General features: G+C 39.2%; 1 protein-coding gene across 1 annotated transcript; it reads left to right on the top strand.

The window, feature by feature from the left end:
- Positions 1-2531: 2531 nt before the first annotated feature.
- Positions 2532-23076, top strand: dbndd1 (dysbindin domain containing 1). The gene is made up of 4 exons (XM_034106315.1): positions 2532-2985; positions 6501-6644; positions 11403-11540; positions 21694-23076. The coding sequence occupies exons 1-4, from the start codon at positions 2955-2957 to the stop codon at positions 21846-21848; spliced, it is 468 nt and encodes a 155-aa protein (XP_033962206.1). The 5' UTR covers positions 2532-2954; the 3' UTR covers positions 21849-23076.
- The last annotated feature ends 269 nt before the right edge of the window (positions 23077-23345 follow it).

Below are 23345 nucleotides of genomic sequence, written 5' to 3'. Positions count from 1 at the left end.
GCAGGGTTGTTGGTTGTTCCTAGAATCTCTAAAAGTACAATGGGAGCCAGAGCCTTTTCTTATCAAGCTCCACATTTGTGGAATCAGCTTCCAGTTTGTGTTCGGGCGACAGACACCCTATCCGTTTTTAAGAGTGCGCTTAAGACCTTCCTTTTTGATAAAGCTTATAGTTAGGGCTGATTAGATTCAGCCCCTAGTTTTGCTGATATAGGCTTAGTTTGTCGGGGGACATCTTACTTCTTCCTTCTCTCTGTCTATACCCGTGTACACTCATGTTCCGATTAACCCAGCTTCCCCAAATGTCTTTCTTTTGGTGTCTATATACGCTGGGATCCGGAGTCATGGATGATCCTGCGGTCCTGTGTCCTGGATCGCGACCGCTGGATCTTGAGTCGTGGCTGTGGTCCTGGATCATCGGTCCTGGATGGATATCCTCGTGGATTCATCTTCCTATTATACACACATGCATTTCCAAACATTTGGACTACCTATGTTGCAAATGTATTATCTTTTCAATTTACACACGGCATCTATTGCACGTCTGTCCGTCCTGGGAGAGGGATCCCTCCTCTGTTGCTCTCCCTGAGGTTTCTCCCATTTTTCCCTTTAAACTGGGTTTTCTTTGGAAGTTTTTCCTTGTACGATGTGAGGGTCTAAGGACAGAGGGTGTCGTATTGTCATACTGATATTCTGTACACACTGTGAAGACCACTGAGACAAATGTAACATTTGTGATATTGGGCTATATAAATAAACATTGATTGATTGATTGATATTTTCTACTTCTTGGCTATTTTCTAGTGCAATTTTATTTAGCAGCTTTAATCCTCCAGGCGATCCAAAGTGTGTTTGAATTTAAAAGGCGACAAAAGTACAGTACACATGTTGCAGTAGTTTATACAGTATTTCTGCAACTACTAAACACAATCCAAGTTACCTAATGAGTAGCAGATTGATTTTAGGTTATTTGTTCCAACAATCATAGTTTACAAAAACATTTGAATGAAGCACTACTTCTTTTAATTTAGCTTGTGGCATGTTTTATCATTGCCACTTTACAAAGAGGATTTCAATCCTATTTATTGTGGTGGTTAAGCACACTAACTTTCATCTGCATAGACATTTCAATATGTTAAAACGCAAGCAGATAATGGTTATTTTCCCCAAAGCTGAAACTTTCATTAGTAAAGAAAGATAAAGCAGGCATGTAGACTTATGTATTTGCAAGGTTTTCTGTTCAATTCAGGCAACCACAAGCTTAAAAGACATGGGAACGTTGAAGACAGGATGACATAAAAGCATTCTTGTAAAGACTGGTGCAAATATTTGAGGTGCCCAGCAAAATGGATTTGCAGAGGCCCAAAAAGCAGATGGTTGACATGACACACATTAACATGGAATCATTATAAAAAATATTTTATCCACCGACTTTAACCTCAGTTTTTCATTACCTCCCTGAAATTACCACATGTAACATCTGTATGTGAATTTTCATGTTGCTTGACTCATGTTTCCCGCAATGGTCCGGATTTTGTAGTGAAATTCTAGTGGATTGTTTTGTTTGTCATGGATTTTAAGTAGCTGCAGATGGACTGAAGTATTCCGGTGAAGACAGAAGTCTTGGAGAACCACAACTGTTTGACATCTTTCCCCTGGTGTTGAGAACATGAGGTGAATCTTCCTCTGCTGGTGAGTGCTCTTCTAAACAAGGAGGTATCAGTCAGGCATGAGGGGGAAACACATTCTACTTGTGTGAATTTATAAGGATCATTGTAACCATAACTCTTAAATACATAACCGTAACAGCTCTATTTTACTGGACAGACAATTGAAGAAAAAGGGACATCCAACGATATTCACACCATAAACACTTGCATTAAAAAACATACTGTTATTTCTTGAACAATTTAAATACATATTGTGGATTGCAGCATTAAAATACAAGGTAACCACATTGCTCAAATTACCAGAGACAAAATGATATCAGCCTACATAATAATAAAATAGACTTTTTTTTAAAGGAGACAGGAGTTGGGGTTTCTGATGTTTACTAGGCATGACAACCTGAAGGTGTTAGAGTCCACCACTAGAGGGCAAGCTCTACTAAAAGATCCCCCCCTAAACAGAAAGGAGGACCATGTTCTGCTTTTTCTGAAGGTATTGTGTTCATCCTGTACCACAGACATGCAATTTGTATCATCTGTCATGTCCTTCAACTGTGTTTGATTGGCAATTGGTTTATCCTGACACCATGCCTGAGCAGTATATATTTGACATGAACTGACCCATCATTAGGTTTAATAACTTCTATATCCAGACATTGTTATGCTACAGTCATAGACATACACATGGTCATACTTATCCACGCACAGGCACACACACCATTTCCTCTCTCCAGTGGCCCATAGACCTCCCTGACACACCCAGTCTGGGCAGGCTGTCAATTCAACCCTCCCTCCCTCCCTCCCTCCCTCCCTCTCTCTCTCTCTTTTTCTCTCACTCTTTTGTACTAGATATCTCTCTCTCTCTCTGTGTATTCTGTACATACCAAGCCAAGCCTCTCAATGCTGCATTTACTGAAACAAGTGGCTTAGACATTTTCAGCGATGTCGCTGTTCCCAGACCTCCCTCTCTGTGGTGGACTCGCTCTGTGAGGCAGTGCAGCAGTCAGACGGCTCTGATGGCAGAGCGGGGCAGGTGCACTGAGCGAGAACAGCTACCAACATCACCTGTGGGGGGAATCTAGTACGAACGACAACAGAAAAAGGAAGAGGAGGAGCAGAGTCTTTGGAGAGGAGAGGTCTTGCCGTGTCTACAAACCCACCCCACCCTACTCTCTCTCATATGCACACACAGACACACTCTCCCCCTGCCTCTCCCTTCTTCCCTCCCTGTTTGTCCCCTCCACTCTCCGATGCTGGTGTGGTGAACAACAGGACACTCAGCTGAGCTGCATGGAGGCACAGGGAGGGGCAGGGAGCCCAGGTAAAAGCCATTTTTTATTCTTTCTTTTCTCTCTGGTTGTTTCTGAGTGTCTTTGTCTTTGGAATGATTTGTGGTCTGGATACCCTGTGTGTAGTAAGTTAGTGTCTTTTTACAATATGTGTGTGGACACTTTCTAAATGGGAGGACTGAATGATATGTGTTAGAAGAGCTGGTTTAAATCATATAACTACACTTTGGTGTTTGTCTTGTCAAAATTAAGTCACTGATATAGATAAGGTATAAATATAGCAGTGCACTATTTACTATGCTCTGTCCTTGGTCATTTTCCCTCTCCTATAGGATCCAGTCGTAGAGGGTTCATTTTTACACTAAAGCTTCATGTTGAGTCTATTGCCCATCAGTATGGTCTTTTTATATCCACACACTGAAGGTCAACCATGCAAAAGCTGGACTGAAATACAAATTGTAGTACAATAGTGGATGGCTGTGGCCTTTGTGTAAAGACCATCCAGAGAAGCCTGTGCTGTTTGGTAGCTCTGCACAATGCCTCACTATTGCACTGTAACATCTAAACAGTCAAAGGGTTGAAAATGTAACTTTGCTTGTATACATAGTAGACTGAGTATTGGAATGTATCTGAGTTAATATTTGATGTACAGTCTATAAATATGACAATATCATTATAACATGAGCTTTGATACATTTTATACATGTATATCATACTATGAGGCAAAGCCATAAAAGGGTAGTTTATTTGTCAGCGGATTAGTTGCATCTGAACCAGCAGGGTGCATTCAAGCACTATTAAAATGATGCTTTATTACTCTGTTCTACCTCAAGGGTAAAGTAATGTCTCTGCAGCCACTATAAGTTGCAATTTGGACAGATAATGGGTAATGTTATCTTCCTGCTATGGCTCTGTTCCACCAATCATTGTTTACAGACAGTATCCAACCACTACTTGTTCTTGCTGAGGGCCAGAATTACCTGCCCATGAAAAATTGAGAGATTATTTCTTCAGTACGATGATATTGAATTAGAGTGAACAACATTATTATGATGTATCACAGGAATCGGTCACTAAGTGGGACTTCTGAAGTGCAGTTTTAGTTCTATGGCTGCTCTGTGCCAACAGCCACATAATGTAAGCCTATAGCTGTGAGGATAATATTTTGGAATACGCACCAAAACACTATAAACTGAGACTGAATGTTGGGGTCTACGTATCCCTAACTTCTGCACAGTAATTTGGTCATCAATGTTAAGAGATCTTTTTAGAAATGCTAAATCTCTAAAAAAAATTAGTAAAACAATAAATGCATCCAATTACTTTAAAGTACAGAAGATGAAGAGCAATCACCAAGTTAAATGATCTTGTGAAAAGGGTGTTGAGAGAGGATGGTAATTCCTCCTGCCTGCGTTACAAACAGCGATTGATTTATTGAACCAGGACACTGGGTTTGATTAAACCTTTGGCAAATATTCACTAGATCATTTTCATCCTCCATCCCTCTCCTTTTCTTTCCCTCTCTCCGTCTGTATGTCCTTCCGTCTGTCCTTCCGTCCTTCTGTCTGTCTGTCTGTCTGTCTGTCTGTCTGTCTGTCTGTCTGATGTCTAGAGTTAGCTGATTCACAGACAGTCACGGCTAGACAGGGTCTGCATAAACTTCTATTTCTTGTTTTTTATTCTAACTTCTTCCCAGCCGCTTTCGCAGGTTGTGGCTAGACCAGGCCATCTGTGTAAACTTGTCCTCCTTTACAGGCAGATTATATTCTGACTTTCTTGAAAGATCTGTTTTTTCTGTCACATAACAAACATCGTTACTGAGACTGAGAGCCAATCTCATCTCCATCAAACTATAACACATTTAGCCATACACGAAGAAGTAAATTTACACAACGCATTTGTCTTAGATGGTAGGTGTATCTGTGGCTAAAAACCTAAACATGTCTTTATGTGATATGCAGTAATGTTGTGTGTATTCTATATTTCCTTATGAAACACAAATAAATTATTAAAAGTTTTTTTAATAATGCACTGCAACTCCAACAGCCCTCTACTCTTCCAATCCAATTTTAGAGTTAATGCATCAAATTAGCTTTGGTGGAGGGGCGGAGGATAAACTGCCTTAAGGCAATGGAAGTCCTGCTTTTTTCTACTATGGATATTTGCTGAAGAAGATGATGGTAATGGAATCCAAAGCTGCTCGTAGATAGTCTATTGAACAAACATTTCATTATAACTGAGGTAACTTTATAGCCTTTCAGTTTCTGTGGCTTCTCGCTGGGGAAATGAATCAATAGAATGCAATGAACACTGCTTCTCAGAGTAAAAGCTGAATCCATCTTGTTCTGGCTTAGCTTTCGGTGTAACTGAAATGTGAAATTCAACTGTCTAAGAGCATACTGCAGGAAGAAATATCTACCAGCAGCCATCTGGCGAGGCCCATCAGGAATCTGCTATACTCCCACACTTCTTTCCATCAGATCTACATGTTATTAGAAAAAAAAAAGCCATCCTGCCATGTTGCTAATGTTGCTCCAAACACAGTTTCGTTTTCAGTTTTGATTTATAAAAACTCTATTCTATAATAAATCCAACATGCTTGATTTGTTGTAACCACCAAATCACATGTGCCTCCTGCAATTTGTCTATAGTCGATGTTGCAATTTCAATTTCTGTATTATTTCAGTTAAATGAAAAGCTTTTCTGTTCTCCTCTCCTAACCTCACCGAGTCTCATCACAGTCTCACTCCACTGTGCTTTTAGCTGTGTGAAACAGGCGAACTGAGTTTGTGCATACTCCTGCATTTGAAGGGATTCTATTTTAGGTGCTATCTATTTTTAAGACTTTGTTAATAACCTGTGTGGACTTGTTTTCCAATTTTGAATAGATGTGTTGGTTTCAAAAGCATGGCCAGGCTGTCAGAATGCATATTGTTTATAGAAACATTAAAATGACAATTATGTAACAACTATAACAACAGGCAAGTTAACCAATCTTCTTTCAAGGAACCACACATCTATGTAAAGCGCTTTGAGCACTGGAAAAGCGCTATAATAAATGTAAGGAATTATTATTAATTATTATACAACATACAACACTGTGTTTACACATGCACACAAAGATGTAAACAGAAATGCATACAGGATTGACAAAAGACAGAATGCCTATGAATGCTTTTAAGAATATGATAGGAAAAGATGATTGGTGATGCAGTTAGTTATCTGAGAATTAATGTCAATTGAATTTAGTGATTGACTGGGAAAACGTAATATTGGGTAAACGTGGAGGACAAATACAGAACATCAATTAGACAGTGGGTCCAAAATTGCCTCTTCTTAGTGCTTAGGATCACTAAAGCCATATCTTCCCCTTCATTGCAATCAGTTTTCTTGGAGCTTAATCTGAGATCTACAGAGTAATATCATATAGTATTCAGTATATCTAAAGATATCCTTTATTAAAAATCTAAAAACCTATCAACATATCTATCTTTTTGTTCTCTTGGCTCCCTCTGACTATCTGTGCTGTGCCTATGTGTGCCGGTAGATCCCAATACAGACATCCAGAAGCTGCTGAAGCCCTCCAGCTCCGGTGACATATCCAAGGAGTTGTTCCACCTCCCAGGGGAGGAGGAGGAGGGCAGCCTGTTGGGGCACACTGCAAGCCTCCTGCACATCGCTGAGAAAAGACGTGAGTACCCAGGGAAGTGCAGGGTATTGAGAAGTCAATATTCAGAATGTGAAACAGTGATGAACATTTATTGTTGCATAATAGTGTAATTATGGGTGGAAATGCTCTGAGCAAGATATTTGATCGATACATTTGTTTCCAACAAAGAAGAGATATGAAATAAAGATGACAGAAGACACCATGCTTCTGTTAAAGAGTGTATTTTCAGAGGCAGTCACTACTGGATCGATGTGCAGTAAAATGGAGTAACACATAATTAATTCCCCATAAAGCTATCTCCTACAACATGTCAGGTATCTTATTCTGGTCTATTTACATCCTCATCCAATAGAGTTCGGGTGGATCTGCTCCAAACTATAAACCCACTGAGTTAGTGCTGCCTATTTCAGGTTTTCTAGTCCCACATTCTCAAAGACCACTGCAGCTTAGTCTGAGTTGAAAGGACTCATTGTGCGTCCCTTACAGAAGCTGCCCTGTACGTGCCAGGCTCATAGCCCAGGCACAGAGGCAGATACTGGGGCTGCACGGGTGACAAGGAAACCTTTATCTGCTTCACCAACCAAACACTTTTTCAGAGAGGCCACTCATCCAGGAGCTAATGTCTGTGTCTCGACGTGACCCACTAACTAACAGTGCCACCTGACAGGTCAGCTGATAGTTTGTGTGGCATAGAGAGAGAAAGAACAGATCCCATCCTGAGAAAACATTGAATCAAGATGATCATCCCTGTTGTTACAGTACGTTTTCTCCCCAATCATTGAATGATCAGACATTTTAAAAAGAGTGCGTGCTCTAAAATATATTTTTCATTTAAGTTTGTTGTCCAGTGCAGCTTCATATTTAATAACACGGAAAGCCATTCCTCCCTAGTGCTGCAGTTTTATTTCCATAAAGACAGACTATAGTTCATCTTCAAAATTTATTTTTAGACCTTGAGCAAACAGCCTACCTTAAAAAGAGGTTTATGAGAAGAGCAAGTTTGAGTTGTTTGCAACTGCAAGAAATGTTGAAGTAGAAAAAAAGTGAGATTCACAAACTTTCCTTCCACTTGATTTAAATCTTTGGTAAGTAAACCATGCATTATTCATGAAACATTTCAGCAGGGTGTTGTAAAATCATGTTTTTCTTTAAAACTTTTATGACATTTTCAAATTGATGGATTCGCTGTTAGAAATCAGTGCTTGTTTACCTGTCAGCGGTTGATTGGCAAACAATGCAACAGAAAATAACTGTGCAAGTGAGGATGGCAGCATGCTCAGTCGCTGTGAGGAGAAAATAACCCACGAGCAACAGATGCAGGAGAACATGTTTTTTGGAATTGCTTGTTTATTATACTGTCTCATACCGAAGTCCTTTCTCAATCTTCTCCACTCAATCAAAGCCTAGATGTCAGTACAAGCTTCTCGGATTTGAAAAATGACCTCAGAGCCCTGATGTGCCAGTAGAGAGAGGGCGGGGATTACATGTTTTCAGCATGCAAGGCACATTCCCTTTGCTCCCTTATCCCTTCTCCCAAATGTTAACCCCTCTCTCATACCCATCCTCCCTATTCTTTGTTCCATCCGTTGAATCTAACTGATTAATGAACTAACTGAACTAAATGAAAGGAATCCTTTTGATAGATTATTAAATGTACAGCATGCAGACACTTATTTGTCTTGCTGTGATATTCTAAATTAAAGAGAAAATGCTTTTATTTTTCAGTGAATTGATGGTACCTACATTTCTGACATTTTAATTGTAACTACAAAGGCATGAATTCATAAGTGTGGTATCAAGCAAATGATGAAAAATGTGCCAAAAAGGAGTTGAAACAGTTCAGACGACACACATTTCACTTTATGGGCCAACAGACTGTATGCTTGCTTGCTTGCTTCTTTTAAATCATCCATCTGCTTTAGGCACAAAGTCCCCTTTTTTTTGTCTCAGTGTGAATTCTCTATTGTCAGTCTTCTCCACTGCCGTCTCAAAGCCCTCCTGATTGGCTTTTGAGATGGAGGCAGTTGTTTCAGTGTGTCTGCGTGGAAGAAAGAACGCACTGATCAATTATTTAAGGAAAAAGGGTGTGGGAGAGGAAAAAAGAAGATGGGGAAGATGAGGTTAAAAACAAGCAAAGCAGAATGTGAAGAACCTTTTAACCAACTGAAGAAAATGGCAGAAACTAATGCAAGGATTTTTTTTTATAATGCCTTCTTTCCGCAAAATACTTTCTCTTTTATTCCCCTATTATTCTTTAACATTTCCCTTTCTTACATATAGCTTCACCTCTCATTTTCCCAGCATCCACCCTCTCCCTCGTTTCCCTTCATCTTCACCTCTTTAATAACACCCCCGCCACCAGTTTCTTGGAAAGGGGGTCAACAAGAGTGATAGCTATTTGCAGGCACCTCACAGCCTGAGGGGAAAGCAAATATATTTAAAAACAGTCAAAAGAAAGAAATAGAAAAAGGCAGGTTCTATGTGATTCTTGTAACCAGTAATTGCATAATGCAGTGTTTCTCCAATGAATATGTTCAACTATACTATCAGACAGCAGAGTGATGTGAATGTTGTCTGCTGCTTTTCTTTGCTGCTGTTTAATTATATGCGGTGCAGTGGTTCATGGGGTGGTAATGGAAACTGTTGAGCTTTACCCTTTGATGAAGTGACTTATAGGACAATTATATTATTGTACTGTAAAGGAGTAGTAGTAGTAGTAGTAGTAGTAGAACCTTTATTTATCCAGGAAAATCAATTAAGAACAAATTCTTATTTACAATGATGACCTGACAGGAGGCAAAGACTTCCTGAGGGGATGGGGTTTGGGAGGAAATAAAAAGACACACTCCGGGCACTACAGAACCCAGGAGACAACACAAACACATAGCGCAAAGATGACAGGCATAGCAGTTAAACATATAAAAACTCTAAAACAATATTGCTGTGGTTCAATCAGTCATTAAAATCAGCATCAGGCAAAGCAGCTACATGTGTGTACCAGGGTGTCAGTAATAGTGACATTGAAGGTGCGGGGGGAGACAAAGGTAAAGGGAGTCATGTGACGTCAAGCCTCAGGCTGCTATTTTCACATTCCTGTATGAAAGTTGCATGTGATCAATAATCTGGCCATTTGTGAGCTAAGACGTAAGCAGTGGGGAGAAGCTAAAAGTCCCATAGGTGGTCTCTTTTTAAGTGTTAAAACCTTCTACATTCAAAATGGGATTGGAAATAGCATAAATAATTATACTATACTAAAAAGGATTAGTTCTGATATGCTTTTTATTCGTCCTAAAGTCTTAACTTATACAAATAACACCTCTATTTCTCTCTTTCTGCATCTCTTATGGTCTTCCTTCAGTCTTTTCTTGTAGAAATTACTGTGGGGCTTTTATATGCTGGCCACTATCTTTTTTAATGTTCATACATATCATATCTGCCTGGGTCATGGCCGACATGTCCTTTATGTAAACATGACGGAAAAAATGGGTAGGACTGTACATTTGGAGTAGAGCAGAAGTTTTGTAAAATAAAGGACAGGAGAGGTTGGTCTTGGGGTTTCATCCCCTTGAACTTAGTCTTACTAAATTTTCATTGCTCATATCCTTATTTACATTCTCTCAAATCACTGCTTACTTATGTTATATTCATTGTGTCTCCCGGTATTTATGATATTGAGTGTTTTTATTAACCATCGCATCACCAGCCACTGCTCCAGCGCGATGATCCGTCTGCTTTGTATTAATATGTGCTTAAGCAGGATGCAGGGCATTAGATTTAACAGAAGCAGCAGGAGAGTGGGTTTTGCCTCTTCAACCTACAACCTTGTCTAAACAGCCTGGAAAACAGCAGGGAAACAACATGGGATAATAACAGCTTTCAACCTGTCACATAACCCATCGTTTTCTCCACACGCCCACAAACAATTAGTGAAGTGTTTGATTCCGTCTTGACGTTGCATGGCAGACAGGCATCCACTGATTCATAAGGAAATACAAACACACCTGCCTCAGTGCTGTCTCCAAACATCTTTCTCACTATAATGGCAGATTAGTTCAGCTCTATTACACAGGGATATGTTCCTTACTCGAGCGATGCTGAGACAAGCAGATGCTGTTGGACCCTCGCTAGGATTTATGTGTGTAATACAGAGTCTTTGAATATATTTGTCTTGCATCACATTACCATATGACGTTTGAGGTCAGCCTGTTTGGAATGCGGAGCCTCACACGTTGATTTAAATTTGACCCTGTGAAGCAGCACTGACTCCTGCCTGTCGAGGAATTGTGTGCAGAAATGAACAGGTGCAACACACCCAGGGGAAAGATGGAGATCACAATGTGTTAAAGACCTGGCTATTTTCATCTCCTCGGCTCTTGTTTCAATTATTCTCTGACTGCATTAACACACAGGTGTGGAGGAGTGGGGAGCTCTGAGGCATATTCAAGTCATCCACTGTGAGAAATATGACTGGAGTACAGAGACGTATCCTTGCAAGAGATGTACAGATAAAGGCAAATGAAAGAGTAAAATTGTTATTTGTTGGAAATAGATTTTACAATGCTGTGAAAGCCATCTATTGATCTGATTATGAGAACAATGAAGATTCAAGAGTGTTGCATGATGGGAGGAGGAGCTCTGTGTAGAATATATGCGGTACTTCATTTCTTTTTAAAGAGACACTTTTATTCTACACTCTCAGCAGAAAAACTAGTGGATCATTTTCATCTCTCATCCTCCCTCCAGATTAAAAGTATGCCTCTTTCTCCCTGTGCCTCACAGAACCACTGAGTAGTGTGTCTTCTTTGGAGGTGCACTTTGACCTCCTGGATCTGACTGAGCTGACGGACATGTCCGACCAGGAGCTGACTGAAGTTTTTGCTGACTCTGACGAGGAGACCCACAACGAGTCCCCAGCAGGTAAGGCCTGCTGAAAAATGATATGTATATGGTTTTACAATAAACACAGATAATGTGTGCGAGCGTGTGTGTGTGCATGTGTGTGTGCGTGCTAGCTGGACGGTATTTTACATCATGCTGATCAGTAATGATTTTAAATGTTGAGTGACTCCCTTCAGGGACTCCATTGCAGTGTCTAGATACATTTCCCTAAAGGTTTGACTGCCTTTTCTACATTGTTCCATCCTTTCTGATTCTCATGTAAAACTGTTTTATTTACGGTCTGTCAAAAAATGTCAACTAGGACCTCCGTCATTCTGGAAAGCAGTAATAAAGAAGACATTGTTTTGTTGAGCGTCATGCACAATTGTATATTAAAGAGCTGACCCTGCATGTGTGTCACCCAGCAGGTACTGTACAGCATAAACACTAAGTCGTCTTTCTCCCCTGATGCGCAAGAGGAAGCACAAAATCTTTGCCCGTGTTTTATTTATGACGTGAGAGCCTCATCCTGCATGCGGACAGTGAACTCTCTCCAGCATGCACACAGGATTTCAAGGTAGCATTAGATTTAAAGGTCTATCGACGTCATTTAAACAATGTATTAGAAGTATTTTATATTCTGACCATGGACTGTGCCCTTAAAGTAAGAAGAAATGTTCTTGATAAAAATGTCATACTTTCGATTTTGACACTTTCATCGACTAAGGGCGTAACCAATTATTCTACTTTGTCTGAGAATACATTAAAGGTTCAAAACAGATATTCATCATTCTGGAGACAATGACATTCAAATAACTAAATGGACTTCACAGTTTGAATCCACAGAAGAACAGTGCTTGACTGATTTTGGGTCATCAGCCGTACTTCCATCTTTAGTGCAAAGACAGACATCTTAAAATGTTAATAATCTGGGTTTTCCTCATACTTTTCTACATGCTTCTGTCACTCTTATTTTCTCTTATATGTCTCACTTAGCATATATTCCAGCATTATCTCACTTCTTTTTTTAATGTTTTTTTCTAATGTATCATATCGCGGCACAGCGATGAGCGTGTGAGTTATGGTCCCAATGGGCCATCTGTGCTATATGCTGCTGTCTGCAGCTCCACAGCCAATTATTTAAATTAAAGTAGCAGAGGCGCATTTATTACTTCAAAGACCTACGTTCTTTGTTTCTTAGTAAAACCTTGTGCATTGAGTGTAGTCTCTGCTAATACAAGTACAAAAATAAAACAAAAACATTACCAGAAAATGCCATAATGTTTCTTTACAGACATACAGATCATATGGATCTACGTAAAACTGCATTAAGATATGTGTTTGCCTGCATAGTGGCAGCTGAAACAGGTTGTGAACGCAACATTATGCTATATCCTTAAGTATTGTGTATTTGCTTCCTTTCAAAAGTGAAATCAAGTCATTTATAGCATTGTTCTACTGGGGAAACACAATTAATCCAAGTAATCTCATTAATTATTTCAGATTAGATGCATAATTAGAAAAACCATTATGCAATGATTAATTCATTTCAGTGTGGTTAATGATGATAGCTCAAAATGTTTTACAGCTTCTCATATGCAAACATAATTAAATACCAAAAACATAAACCTATAAAACAAGTTGGTAAATTATACTTATATGCCATACATATTGTCCTTCCTAAACGTTTTAAACACATGTTCACACAGCCGAGCAGAATAAACACTCTTAGCTTGTCCACCCTTCTCAGCTGTCCGCTCTAACACCACCAAGGTTCATTAATCTTTCCCTCAGTCCTGGCCTCAGCTGCTCTCAGTAGCCAGGTGCAGGAGATGCAACAGCCCAGAAGCTTTTAGTCCAAGGCCTTGCAAAGCCGGACATCCGCTGCTCTGCTCTTATCAAGCTGAAGACCTGCTGTCAGGAGGCGTGCAGCTGTAATGATGTTAACTGATTTCATTTACATAGCCTCCGTTGCGAGAGATAAAACAAATCCTACAATGATTAAATGTTTCCACTCTCAGACTGACATATTCAGATGATTGATCTCTTCTTATTGTTAGTTAATGCAATTGTCAACCTCACAATGAGCAGCATGTGTCATTTCCTGTTGTATTTTTACCAACATTAACCTTGACTACAAATAAATCAGCCCCCTGAGAAAGTGGCAAACCTATTTTTCTCCTCCAAGAAAGTCTTTAACCTTTTCGACATGAGATTTATCAGTGCCTCTCTTCAGCGCTCCCGCTTCTACCTCTGAGCTGTCTCACACAGACACAATCCTCCTCTCATTCACACTTTGTCTCTTAGCTTGTCTCCATCCCTAACTCCCAATCGCTGTCTCCATGTCTGCCTCCTTTATGGCTTGTATATATAAAAATCCCAGACAGATGTGGCAACAACGTTTGCTATAGAAAATCTTCAGGCTGATACTCAAGCAAAACACTTTTAGAAAATCATATGATCACCAAAGGCATAAAAGACGCAGCTCTATACAATTAGCTTTCTGGAATGAGGCTATTTCAATTGCAGAAGTTTGATGCTGTGATCATTTTGAGTCACATATACAATCAGCAATCTAAAGTAGCAACATGATATATTTCACACAAGAACATCTATCCTCCCATACAGATACTGGGCTGTTCAGACAATGGCAGTGGGTGGGTGTGTGTGAGAAAGGATTTATGCAAACAGCGATGCACAAATGGACGATGGTTTGATCCATACATCCTAGCTGTTCTGTTAGATCTGAATTCCTGGATCTCGTTAAATCCTCAGCAATTATTCAGCCTTTTTCTTTCATGCAAGTAGATTTATGAGTTTCGGTAAGTCATCAGTGTGTTCAGGGTGGGGGCTGTTGAACATTTTTTGATTTCAATAGTTTTTGTCAAAGGTTGCAATGCAAATGTGGTAGAATTGAGCTGTGCTGTGTGAGCATTATTCTCTATGGGAAACTGCTGAGTGTGTGCCAGTGTGGGCCAGTGTGTGCCAGTGCGTTGAGGGCATGTAGGAGTTGAGGGAGAGGTTAAAGGAAGAGGAGAGGAGAAAAATGGGTGAGCGAGTTCATGCTAAATTTAGGTTCTTCCTGAATTATTCACTTTTCCCTGCTGGGAACAATGCCTGGTCCTTAAAAGCCTTTACAGTATCATAATCTGTCGTACTCTGAGTTACTACACTGGCACATTATTTATAGATGCTTGTCTCTTGTTTGTTTTGTTTACCATGCTGTCTTTCTTCCATTTGTCCATTCCCATCTTCCTCTCTCAAACGTTCAGCTATGTGCAGTTTAAATCCTGATTCAGATTACATTTTTCATGCACAGTTTAGTGAACTTCATAGCCAGACAGCACAGATCAGTACTGAGACTTTCATCAAGTGTCTGTTTTAGAGCAGCTCCAGAGGCAATGAACAAAAGGCTGACTTTGTCTAGTAAGTTTGCACTTTGTTTTATAATGAGCCAAACCGAACATACTACCCACTTTCGTGAAAAACCTCAACAGGCATAGCTTTGGCCTCATATTTCTTGGTTGTTGTAGCAGCACCGGAGTTTGAGCAGATGACATTTCAGAATATTAATAAGTAGTGTGTTTTTGTATGGTTGATTTGAGTCATGTTTGAGAACGGGAGTTTGTTTGAAGGATTTGGCTGAGGATTTGTTGAGAAGTAGACGTGTGAAGTGATGCAGAAAATGGGAAACAGAAACATAAATGTATTGTCCATATAGTGTTTCTAAACAGTTTATACGTGTTGTGTGGTACATAACAGATCATAACACACTCTCACTCCCTAAGCGTCCAATAGCGACGTTTGGTCAGTGTCCGTGGCGTCCAATTGTGACGCTCCTAGGCTCCTTCAGCGTCATAAAGGGACGCAAATAGCTTTCAACTGATTGCAATGTATTCCCATCTGCGTTGGGATTTGACGCTCATGGAAGCACGGCATTCGTTTATGTCGGCTGCCCTTAAAGGTAATGTGAGCGTCCATTCCCATTGGATAACGGAGAATTGTACACCCGGAAGTAAGTATTCCTCTTACTGTCGATTGATTTTACAGTGATATCTGCACTACTCATCGACTAAAAAACACCAGATTATCCTTGTTAATTACACAACATTGATTGGTTTAAATTGTGTGCAATGCTTTTGTATTTTCCCCCTTCGATTCGAAGAAACAAATATTTTTTCGGAGTAAAGGATGGCAGAAGACACTACACTACCCAGAATCCCCAGCTATCGTTTGGACTACACCATGTGCTCTGTTTGACAAACCCCGTTTTTTTCACCATTCATTCCGATGGCTGGCGTCTATGTCACGTGATCTTCAAATTTCTCCCTGCAGAAAAAGAAAACATGGCCGAACTTCGTTTTATTCTCGGTGGAAAATGCCTATTTTAAAGTTAGTTTGGCCATTAAAATGAGTTTTGATGTCATTTGATGCGAGAAATATGAGTTGTTATTTCAGATTATGTGTGCAGTGGATGTACATGATCTTTAGTTTGCTAGTTATTATGAAGATTACTTCAGGAAATCGCGACGTTTTCATTGTTACCAAGGTGGTTGCTAGGGACGCTGCTATCGATATTATTTCTGTTATGTTGTGTAACTGTTTAATGGTGTTATCTTTATTGCTACCCCCTTCCCCGTCAATGTATAGTGTTGGTCCACAGCCTAAACATATTAGTTTAACAAAATCCGCATCTAAAGATAGCCTACGTTATTTTCCCCTGTGCAATTCCAGTCTCACATCTCAGAGCACATCGTCATTAACAAATACCGGAAACAGACCGAAAACATTTAAAAAAAATAATAATAATACTTTATTCCGAGTGTGCTTGCTTTTCTCTTTGAAAGTCATCACATAACGGCATTGTAATACACGGTTCGGCTGCATTACATATTACATATCTGCCGTAGTTCTGTATTTATAGAGCCCTGATGAGAAGACCTCTAGACAAACATGAGGAACTGAAAACGTGACATGGATCATAAATATATCAGCCATTAAACAACATCTTACATTTCTTTTCACACAATACGTCTCCTTGCAGTATCAACACTAATTCGGCTGACTTTTATATTTGATCCAATTGGTAGATAGGCTGTATTTACACCATAAAGGTGCACAGCTGATATAAAGGGACAACTAATGGTTAAAGCATGTTATTGAATTTCATTATTTTTATTATTAGATATTAATACGATCCCTATAAAGTATATTCATTACTCGTTATTCTCTACTAATAGTTAATTAAAGACTGTATATAATGATTATTTTGCACATCCCTTTCAAGATTTCAAGATTTTCTAAGGTGTATTGACATATCATATAGCTACACAACTGTGGTGTAGTTATGCACTGAATGAAAAACTTGGGTTGCAGGTTCCTCAATAATGCATTACATCTATCAATATGTGTGCATACCTCCAGCAATGTTAACTATGTTGAAGCACTTATTTTAACTGATATTATACATAATGTATTATACTCTTATAAGATGTATGTAGATATTTCATCTCCGGCCTTGTCAGGTATTGAACAATCAATAAATAAAGAACACAGAATTGTTGAATATAAAATACAGAATTTGTGTGATTATACTAAATGATTTTCAAATAAACACCACTGCATATTTAACTGCTACACATGCTGATGTAACGCAAATGTTCCAACTTGGGATCAATGAAGTATATCTTATCTTAAGCTGATCGATGGCTACTGCCATATTTGCAAAATTTGCCTCTGAACCTTGACAAGTGCATGTTTCAGGCTTATCAATTAATGTAATGTAATGTAATGTTATCAATTAACAACAGGAGGGGTCACAAACATAAGACCAGCTGTTAAATAAAGCTCTTCTGACCTTAGCTGGCATGTGAGTATATATATTAATGCTGCCCATTATGGGCACAAGCAATTTTCACCCATTTATTAATTATATGTTTTAAATGTGAGTGTTTCCTGTCCCCTAAACCTCCAGGGATGTACACAGTTGAATACTGGCAACTTCTTATTATGGGAAATACGAAAACGTCTTTTAAAACTACAACTCCCAGTAGAGACGTGCCATAGAGAACATGTTGCGAAACACAATAGCCAGCATGTGTAGTTCTGGGGACAGGGTGGGGGAGGGGGGACGCGGTGGACCTGTTCAAATCCAGTTTTGGACAGTCTGCCGTGGTTCCATCCCATTTCAAGTGCTGTTCGACGCTCGGCGTAACCCTCGGAGCACACTCTCCAATCACAGAGCTTGAGGACTATCACGGGGTTTGTCAAGCGAAGCGCAGAGAATCTTCCTGGTGTAATATTCTCTAAAGCAAATGAGCTGCTCCGACCCTCGGTCCTGACGGACTCCAACTTGTGTTTATTAATCAAACAAATAAATAAACACAAGGATAATTATGTGTTATTGTTGAGTAAATGGAGAATTGCACAGGGGAAAATAACGTAGATCTATGCCACAATTTTAGATGCGGATTTGCTAATACGTTTGCGCTGTGGACCAACACTATACATTGACTGGGAAGGGGGTAGCAATAAAGATAACACCATTAAACATTTACACAACATAACAAAAATAATATCGATAGCAACGTCCCTAGCAACAAGTAACAAGTAGTTAATAATAATAAAAGACATTAAGAAAAAGGCATTTTAAACAGTCATTAAAAAGCAACACAATCTACCTGCATTGCATTACTCTAAACGTGTAATAACGTGCTTTAACCAGTAGGTGGTTTGGGTTAAAAAGCTGTCAAGTTTACAGTGTTAACAAAATAAAATATACTGCTGTTTCTGGTTTAGTTTACAACGGATATATTTAGTTATTGTTTTGATATTTGTAACACAAAAGTGATGGAAAAAACCCACAGCAACACAGAAAAGATGGTCTTAACATGACCCAGCGGTCTAGTAGTTAATAAAAACCAATAATATCAAAACAAAATATTACTACTAACTTTATTGTGAAAATCAAACTGAACGGTAAAAGAATAGTTTCCGGTTTATTCGGAGCCCGATCTCTGTAGATAAATAAAAATAAAGAACTACGACAGATGTGTAATATATTTAATGCAGCCAAACCATTTATTACAATGCATTCATGTGATGACTTTCAAAGAGTAAAGCAAGCACTGCTGAATAACGTATGATTTTATCTTTTACGAAACGTTTTTTTATATGGAATGCAGTTGGAGGTCAACCAATCACAGAGCTTGAGAACTAATCACGGGGTTTGTCAAACAGAGCACATGGTGTAGTCCTAAACGATAGCTGGGGATTCTGGGTAGTGTAGTGTCTTCAGCCATCCTTTGCTCCGAGAATATATTTGTTTCTCCGAATCGAAGGGGAAAAATACAAAAGCATTGCACACAATTTAAACCAATCAATGTTGTGTAATTAACAAAAATAATCTGGTGTTTTTTAGTCGATGAGTAGTGCAGATATCACTGTAAAATCAATCGACAGTAAGGGGAATACTTACTTCCGGGTGTACAATTCTCTGTTATCCAATGGGAAAGGACATTGCCTTTAAGGGCAGCCGACACAAACGAATGCCGTGCTTCCATGAGCGTCAAATCCCGCCGCAGATGGGAATACATTGCAATCAGTTGAAAGCTATTTTGCGTCCCTTTGTGAAGCTGAAGGAGCCTAGGAGCGTCACAACTGCACGCCACGGGACCCTGACCAAACGTCGCTCCTGGACGATTATGGAGTGAGAGTGTGTTGATGTGTGTTGTGTGAAATGACTTCACCTCTCAGGTGTGCAAACATTTCTCTTAGTGTGTTCCAATAATTTTCCTGAATTTATGTTCAGGGTCAACAAAAAAACACACAAAAAAAAAAAAAATACAGGTCAACAAAAATCTGGAGTGGAATGAATGGAAAAATGTTATTCCTGGCTAAAACAGATTAGACACACATAAATGTAATCACACAAACGATCAAGCAGGTGATCGTGGCATTGCTGCAGCAGCAGACGTAATTAATTTCTCCATGACATTTATGAGAGGGACTGCTCGAAAGTAGGATATTTGGGATATCCATCGTAGCCAGGGTTTACGATCAGTTTTTAAGTGAGTTGTACTGAGGAACAAGTATTACAGCACCGACGGGTGAAAAATAGTGTTTTGGTAACACGGGGTGTTCAGGTAACACTTAAAGACTTTGTTATGGAACGCAGAGTAGGGGGCTAGTACACCCTCCTGAGGGTCCGATTGTGGATGTCATGTGAGCATAACATGGTGAAAACAATCAGTCTAAATTAACAATCGGGACGGAAATGTTCGGATTTCCAAAGGGAGGTTCTGTGAATAAATTAAAAATCAAGAACCGAAATAATTGAACTATTCATATCTTAGACTGCACTGTAACTTTTATCTTTTAATGTTTATTTTATTAGCTTTTATTAGCTTTTTAATGACTGATTTTAAATGTTTTTTGTTTTTCTTTTAATGTTTCTTTTATTATCTTTTACTGTTTTTAAATGCCTTTGTCTGAATGTGTTTCATTTTTGCAAAGCACCTTGAATTGCCTGGTGCTGAAAGGTGCTATATAAATAAACTTGCCTTGCCTTGCCTCCGTGCTGCTGAGAAGGTTGTTGTCCCTCATTAAAATCCAGTGAAGACGCCATCAATCTTTTTAGATCAATACGCCTTTTCTTCCTCCCTCTTTTCCCTCTCTCCTCGTCTGTAAGTCTCTAATGTGTGTGAGGTTATGGGTGTAGCTTCAGGGAGATATATGAGCCAGGTTCCCAGCGTGACCTTCCAGAGACCCAACATTAGACTGTGAAGTGTGAATAGAGCAAGTCACAGCTTCTTCTGTCGTCAGAAAGACGACAGGCTGGACATCACCACCAAGTGGTGTAAAGCGGCAACGACAACAAAATTCAAAAAGAAATATTTGTATTTTATAATATTTGTATAGTTAAAACATTTGTTATAGTTTACTGGATTTTAAAAAGCGAAAGCAGCTTTTGGTTTGAGGAATGCTTTTGGAGATCAAAAAGATGCCTCAAATTAGATTCTTTTTTAAAGTTTCTTATCCAATCTTAGCATTATGACACTTTCACAGCTTGTAATCTCACATTTACAAGAACCTGTTGCCTATCTAGAAATAGCTGGCATGTACTGTGTGTGTGTGCGTGTGCGTGTGCGCGTGCGTGTGTGTGTGTGTGTGTGTGTGTGTGTGTGTGTGTGTGTGTGTGTGTGTGTGTGTGTGTGTGTGTGTGTGTGTGTGTGTGTGTGTGTGTGAGAGAGAGTGTATGCTATAGACGAGGGGTGTCACTTTTTTCACTGAGAGTCACATACAGAAGAATATAGGAAGGGCTGGGCCACTCACTAGAGGTTTATTACTTCATATGTTCTGTTATAAATTGGAAAAGTCAATCCAATGTAGGTAAATCATTCTTGATACTTGAAAATGCTGTAATAAAAAAACATCTCACAGCCCTCCAGAGGGTTTAATTTATTATGTTGGCAGCTCATTCCTTAAAACTGAAAATTGGGCCTATTAACACATGAATACTGTGTTATATTTGAACATATATATTTAAGAAGTACAATATAAGACAAGCAGAAGTTTATTATACTTAAGTCATTATACCTTTTAAATTTGCTGATGGTTGGGAGAAACCAACTTTATCTGCAAGGTATCTGTTGCAATTAAGTTATATCACTTTGAAATATACTTTAAGCCAGTGTTAAGCTGTATACTGACGCCAAGTACCATTACATAGTATTATAAAGTTATAGTTATGTGAAAGCTGACAGGATTAGGGAATGATTCCATATTAGTATCTTCCAGACTCAGGATGACTGTTAGTAACTTCATTGTAACTCCAAAATGGTGGAATGAGCTCCCCATTGACATCAGGACAGCAGAAAGCCTGCACATCTTCCGGCACAGACTGAAAACTCATCTCTTTCGACTCCACTTCGAGCGATAGAATTACCAACAAAGAACTGCTAACAAAGCACTTATATACTAATAAAGAACTGGCTTATCTATAGCCAGTTGAGTAGCACTTGAAATGTGTGTCTCTATGAAACCTGATGTAGCCTATAGCCTACTTATGATTCTGTTTTCTTCAAGGTTGTATCTTCCTGGTCGAATGTAGCCTACTTACTGTAAGTCGCTTTGGATGAAAGCGTCAGCTAAATGTAATGTAATGTAACTTAATTGTGTGTTTGGTACCCAGGTTCCCACCAGCCTGTACTGCCCAGAGGAGGGTACATGCGCTCTCCCTCGTGGACACGCTGCAGCAGAGTTGAACACCCGCGGGAGAGGAAGCATCACAGCGACTCGGACACCGCAGACCCCTTAATGAAGCTGGAGAGGCCGAAGCAGCCCTGACATCTGACGGAAAACAGCCGAACCGCAGAGAGAGAGAGAAAACCCAGAGCCAGACAGAAAGAAAGAAAGAAAGACACCGCCAGAGCAGAACAACAAAGCGGACCAAATCTGCCCGGCACACTCACACAACGTTAACAGGGTTCAGGATGAGCTCTGGAGAACAAGCTCTGTACTCCAACATGTTGAGATGTGCAATACACACACTCCTCCTCTCCTCTCTCCCTCTCTCTACACACAATAATTGTGATTTTCATCAAAGGGTTCTTAATGCACTCTGGACTGACATACAATTGTAATCTTTGGATGACAGACAGGGTATGAGGTCGGCAGAATAACAGCACCTCCATCCTCACAGCCTCTCAGGGTGTGAAATAGCCTGGACCGTTTTATTGATTCCTAAATTGTGTCCTAAGCGTGTGCCCAGTCATTTCATGGTGAATTTCAGACTTTGGGATTCAAATTGAATAACCAGGATATGATTAGAAACACGAATCAATAGCTGTTCAAAATGAAATATATTGCTAAGGCTATCACTTAAGAAGTGTGACAGGGTATTTCTGTTGCCTGCAATAAAGGTAACTTGATCAGTGGAAGTAGATGTCAGTAAGGTCTCGCTCTTTATATCCACTATATCTTCATCATCTTAGTGAAGAATGTGTGTTGTTATTATGATTGCCTAAATACATTTGTTTGCACTTCTCTCACTGAATTGTATAATAGCGCCCCCCAGAATTATTGGCATTTGGTACAGATGATAGGTTAACAAAATAAGTATTATTTTGATAATAATAAAAATGGGATTTATTTAAACATATGGTTGGAGCATTGTTTTGCATATAACATTTTTATTATTATCAAAAAAAGATGTATTTCAGAGTGCTGGAGTAATTAGAGTTGGTTCTTTAAAGTTTGAAGATGCATTAACTTGATGGGTGAAGCAGTTAGAAATAAAGGGAGAATTGCATCAGGTGGGCTTCAGTGAACTTTGCATGAATGCCAAAAACACAATAAAGTGCCAACAATTTTGTAATTATCTTTTGAAAGATTTCTTTACACTCATGATGCAATATTTCACATATTTCAAAGAAAGGGTTATAGCTGATTACTTGATGCATTTATCTGACGTTTAGCTTGTCTATACCGGGAGTGCCAATAATTCTGAACTGTGGCAAGATGGATCAAATGACACTGGGATGATGGACGAATAAATAAAAGTCATCAAAAAGAACATTTTCTCCTGTCATTTACTAACTACACTTTGAGTGCAGCCCCAGTTGGTACTGTGTGGCAACCCCTAACATTTTAACAAAACAGCAACTGTAGATGGTGTTTTCACAAAAATATCTATGAGACAAAGGCTAACAAAGGTATGTTCTGCAAAAGAGAAAGCACACTGGTTGCTCAAACTTTAAGTAATATCTAAACATTTATTTTAGATATCATATTTCTAATGTGATTGTGGCTTGTTCACACAGGTTACACATACTTTTGGAAATT

The sequence above is a fragment of the Pseudochaenichthys georgianus genome, chromosome 3 (assembly GCF_902827115.2).
Source record: "Pseudochaenichthys georgianus chromosome 3, fPseGeo1.2, whole genome shotgun sequence".
Lineage (NCBI taxonomy): Eukaryota > Metazoa > Chordata > Actinopteri > Perciformes > Channichthyidae > Pseudochaenichthys > Pseudochaenichthys georgianus.
This window is presented reverse-complemented; position numbering and strand designations above follow the sequence as displayed.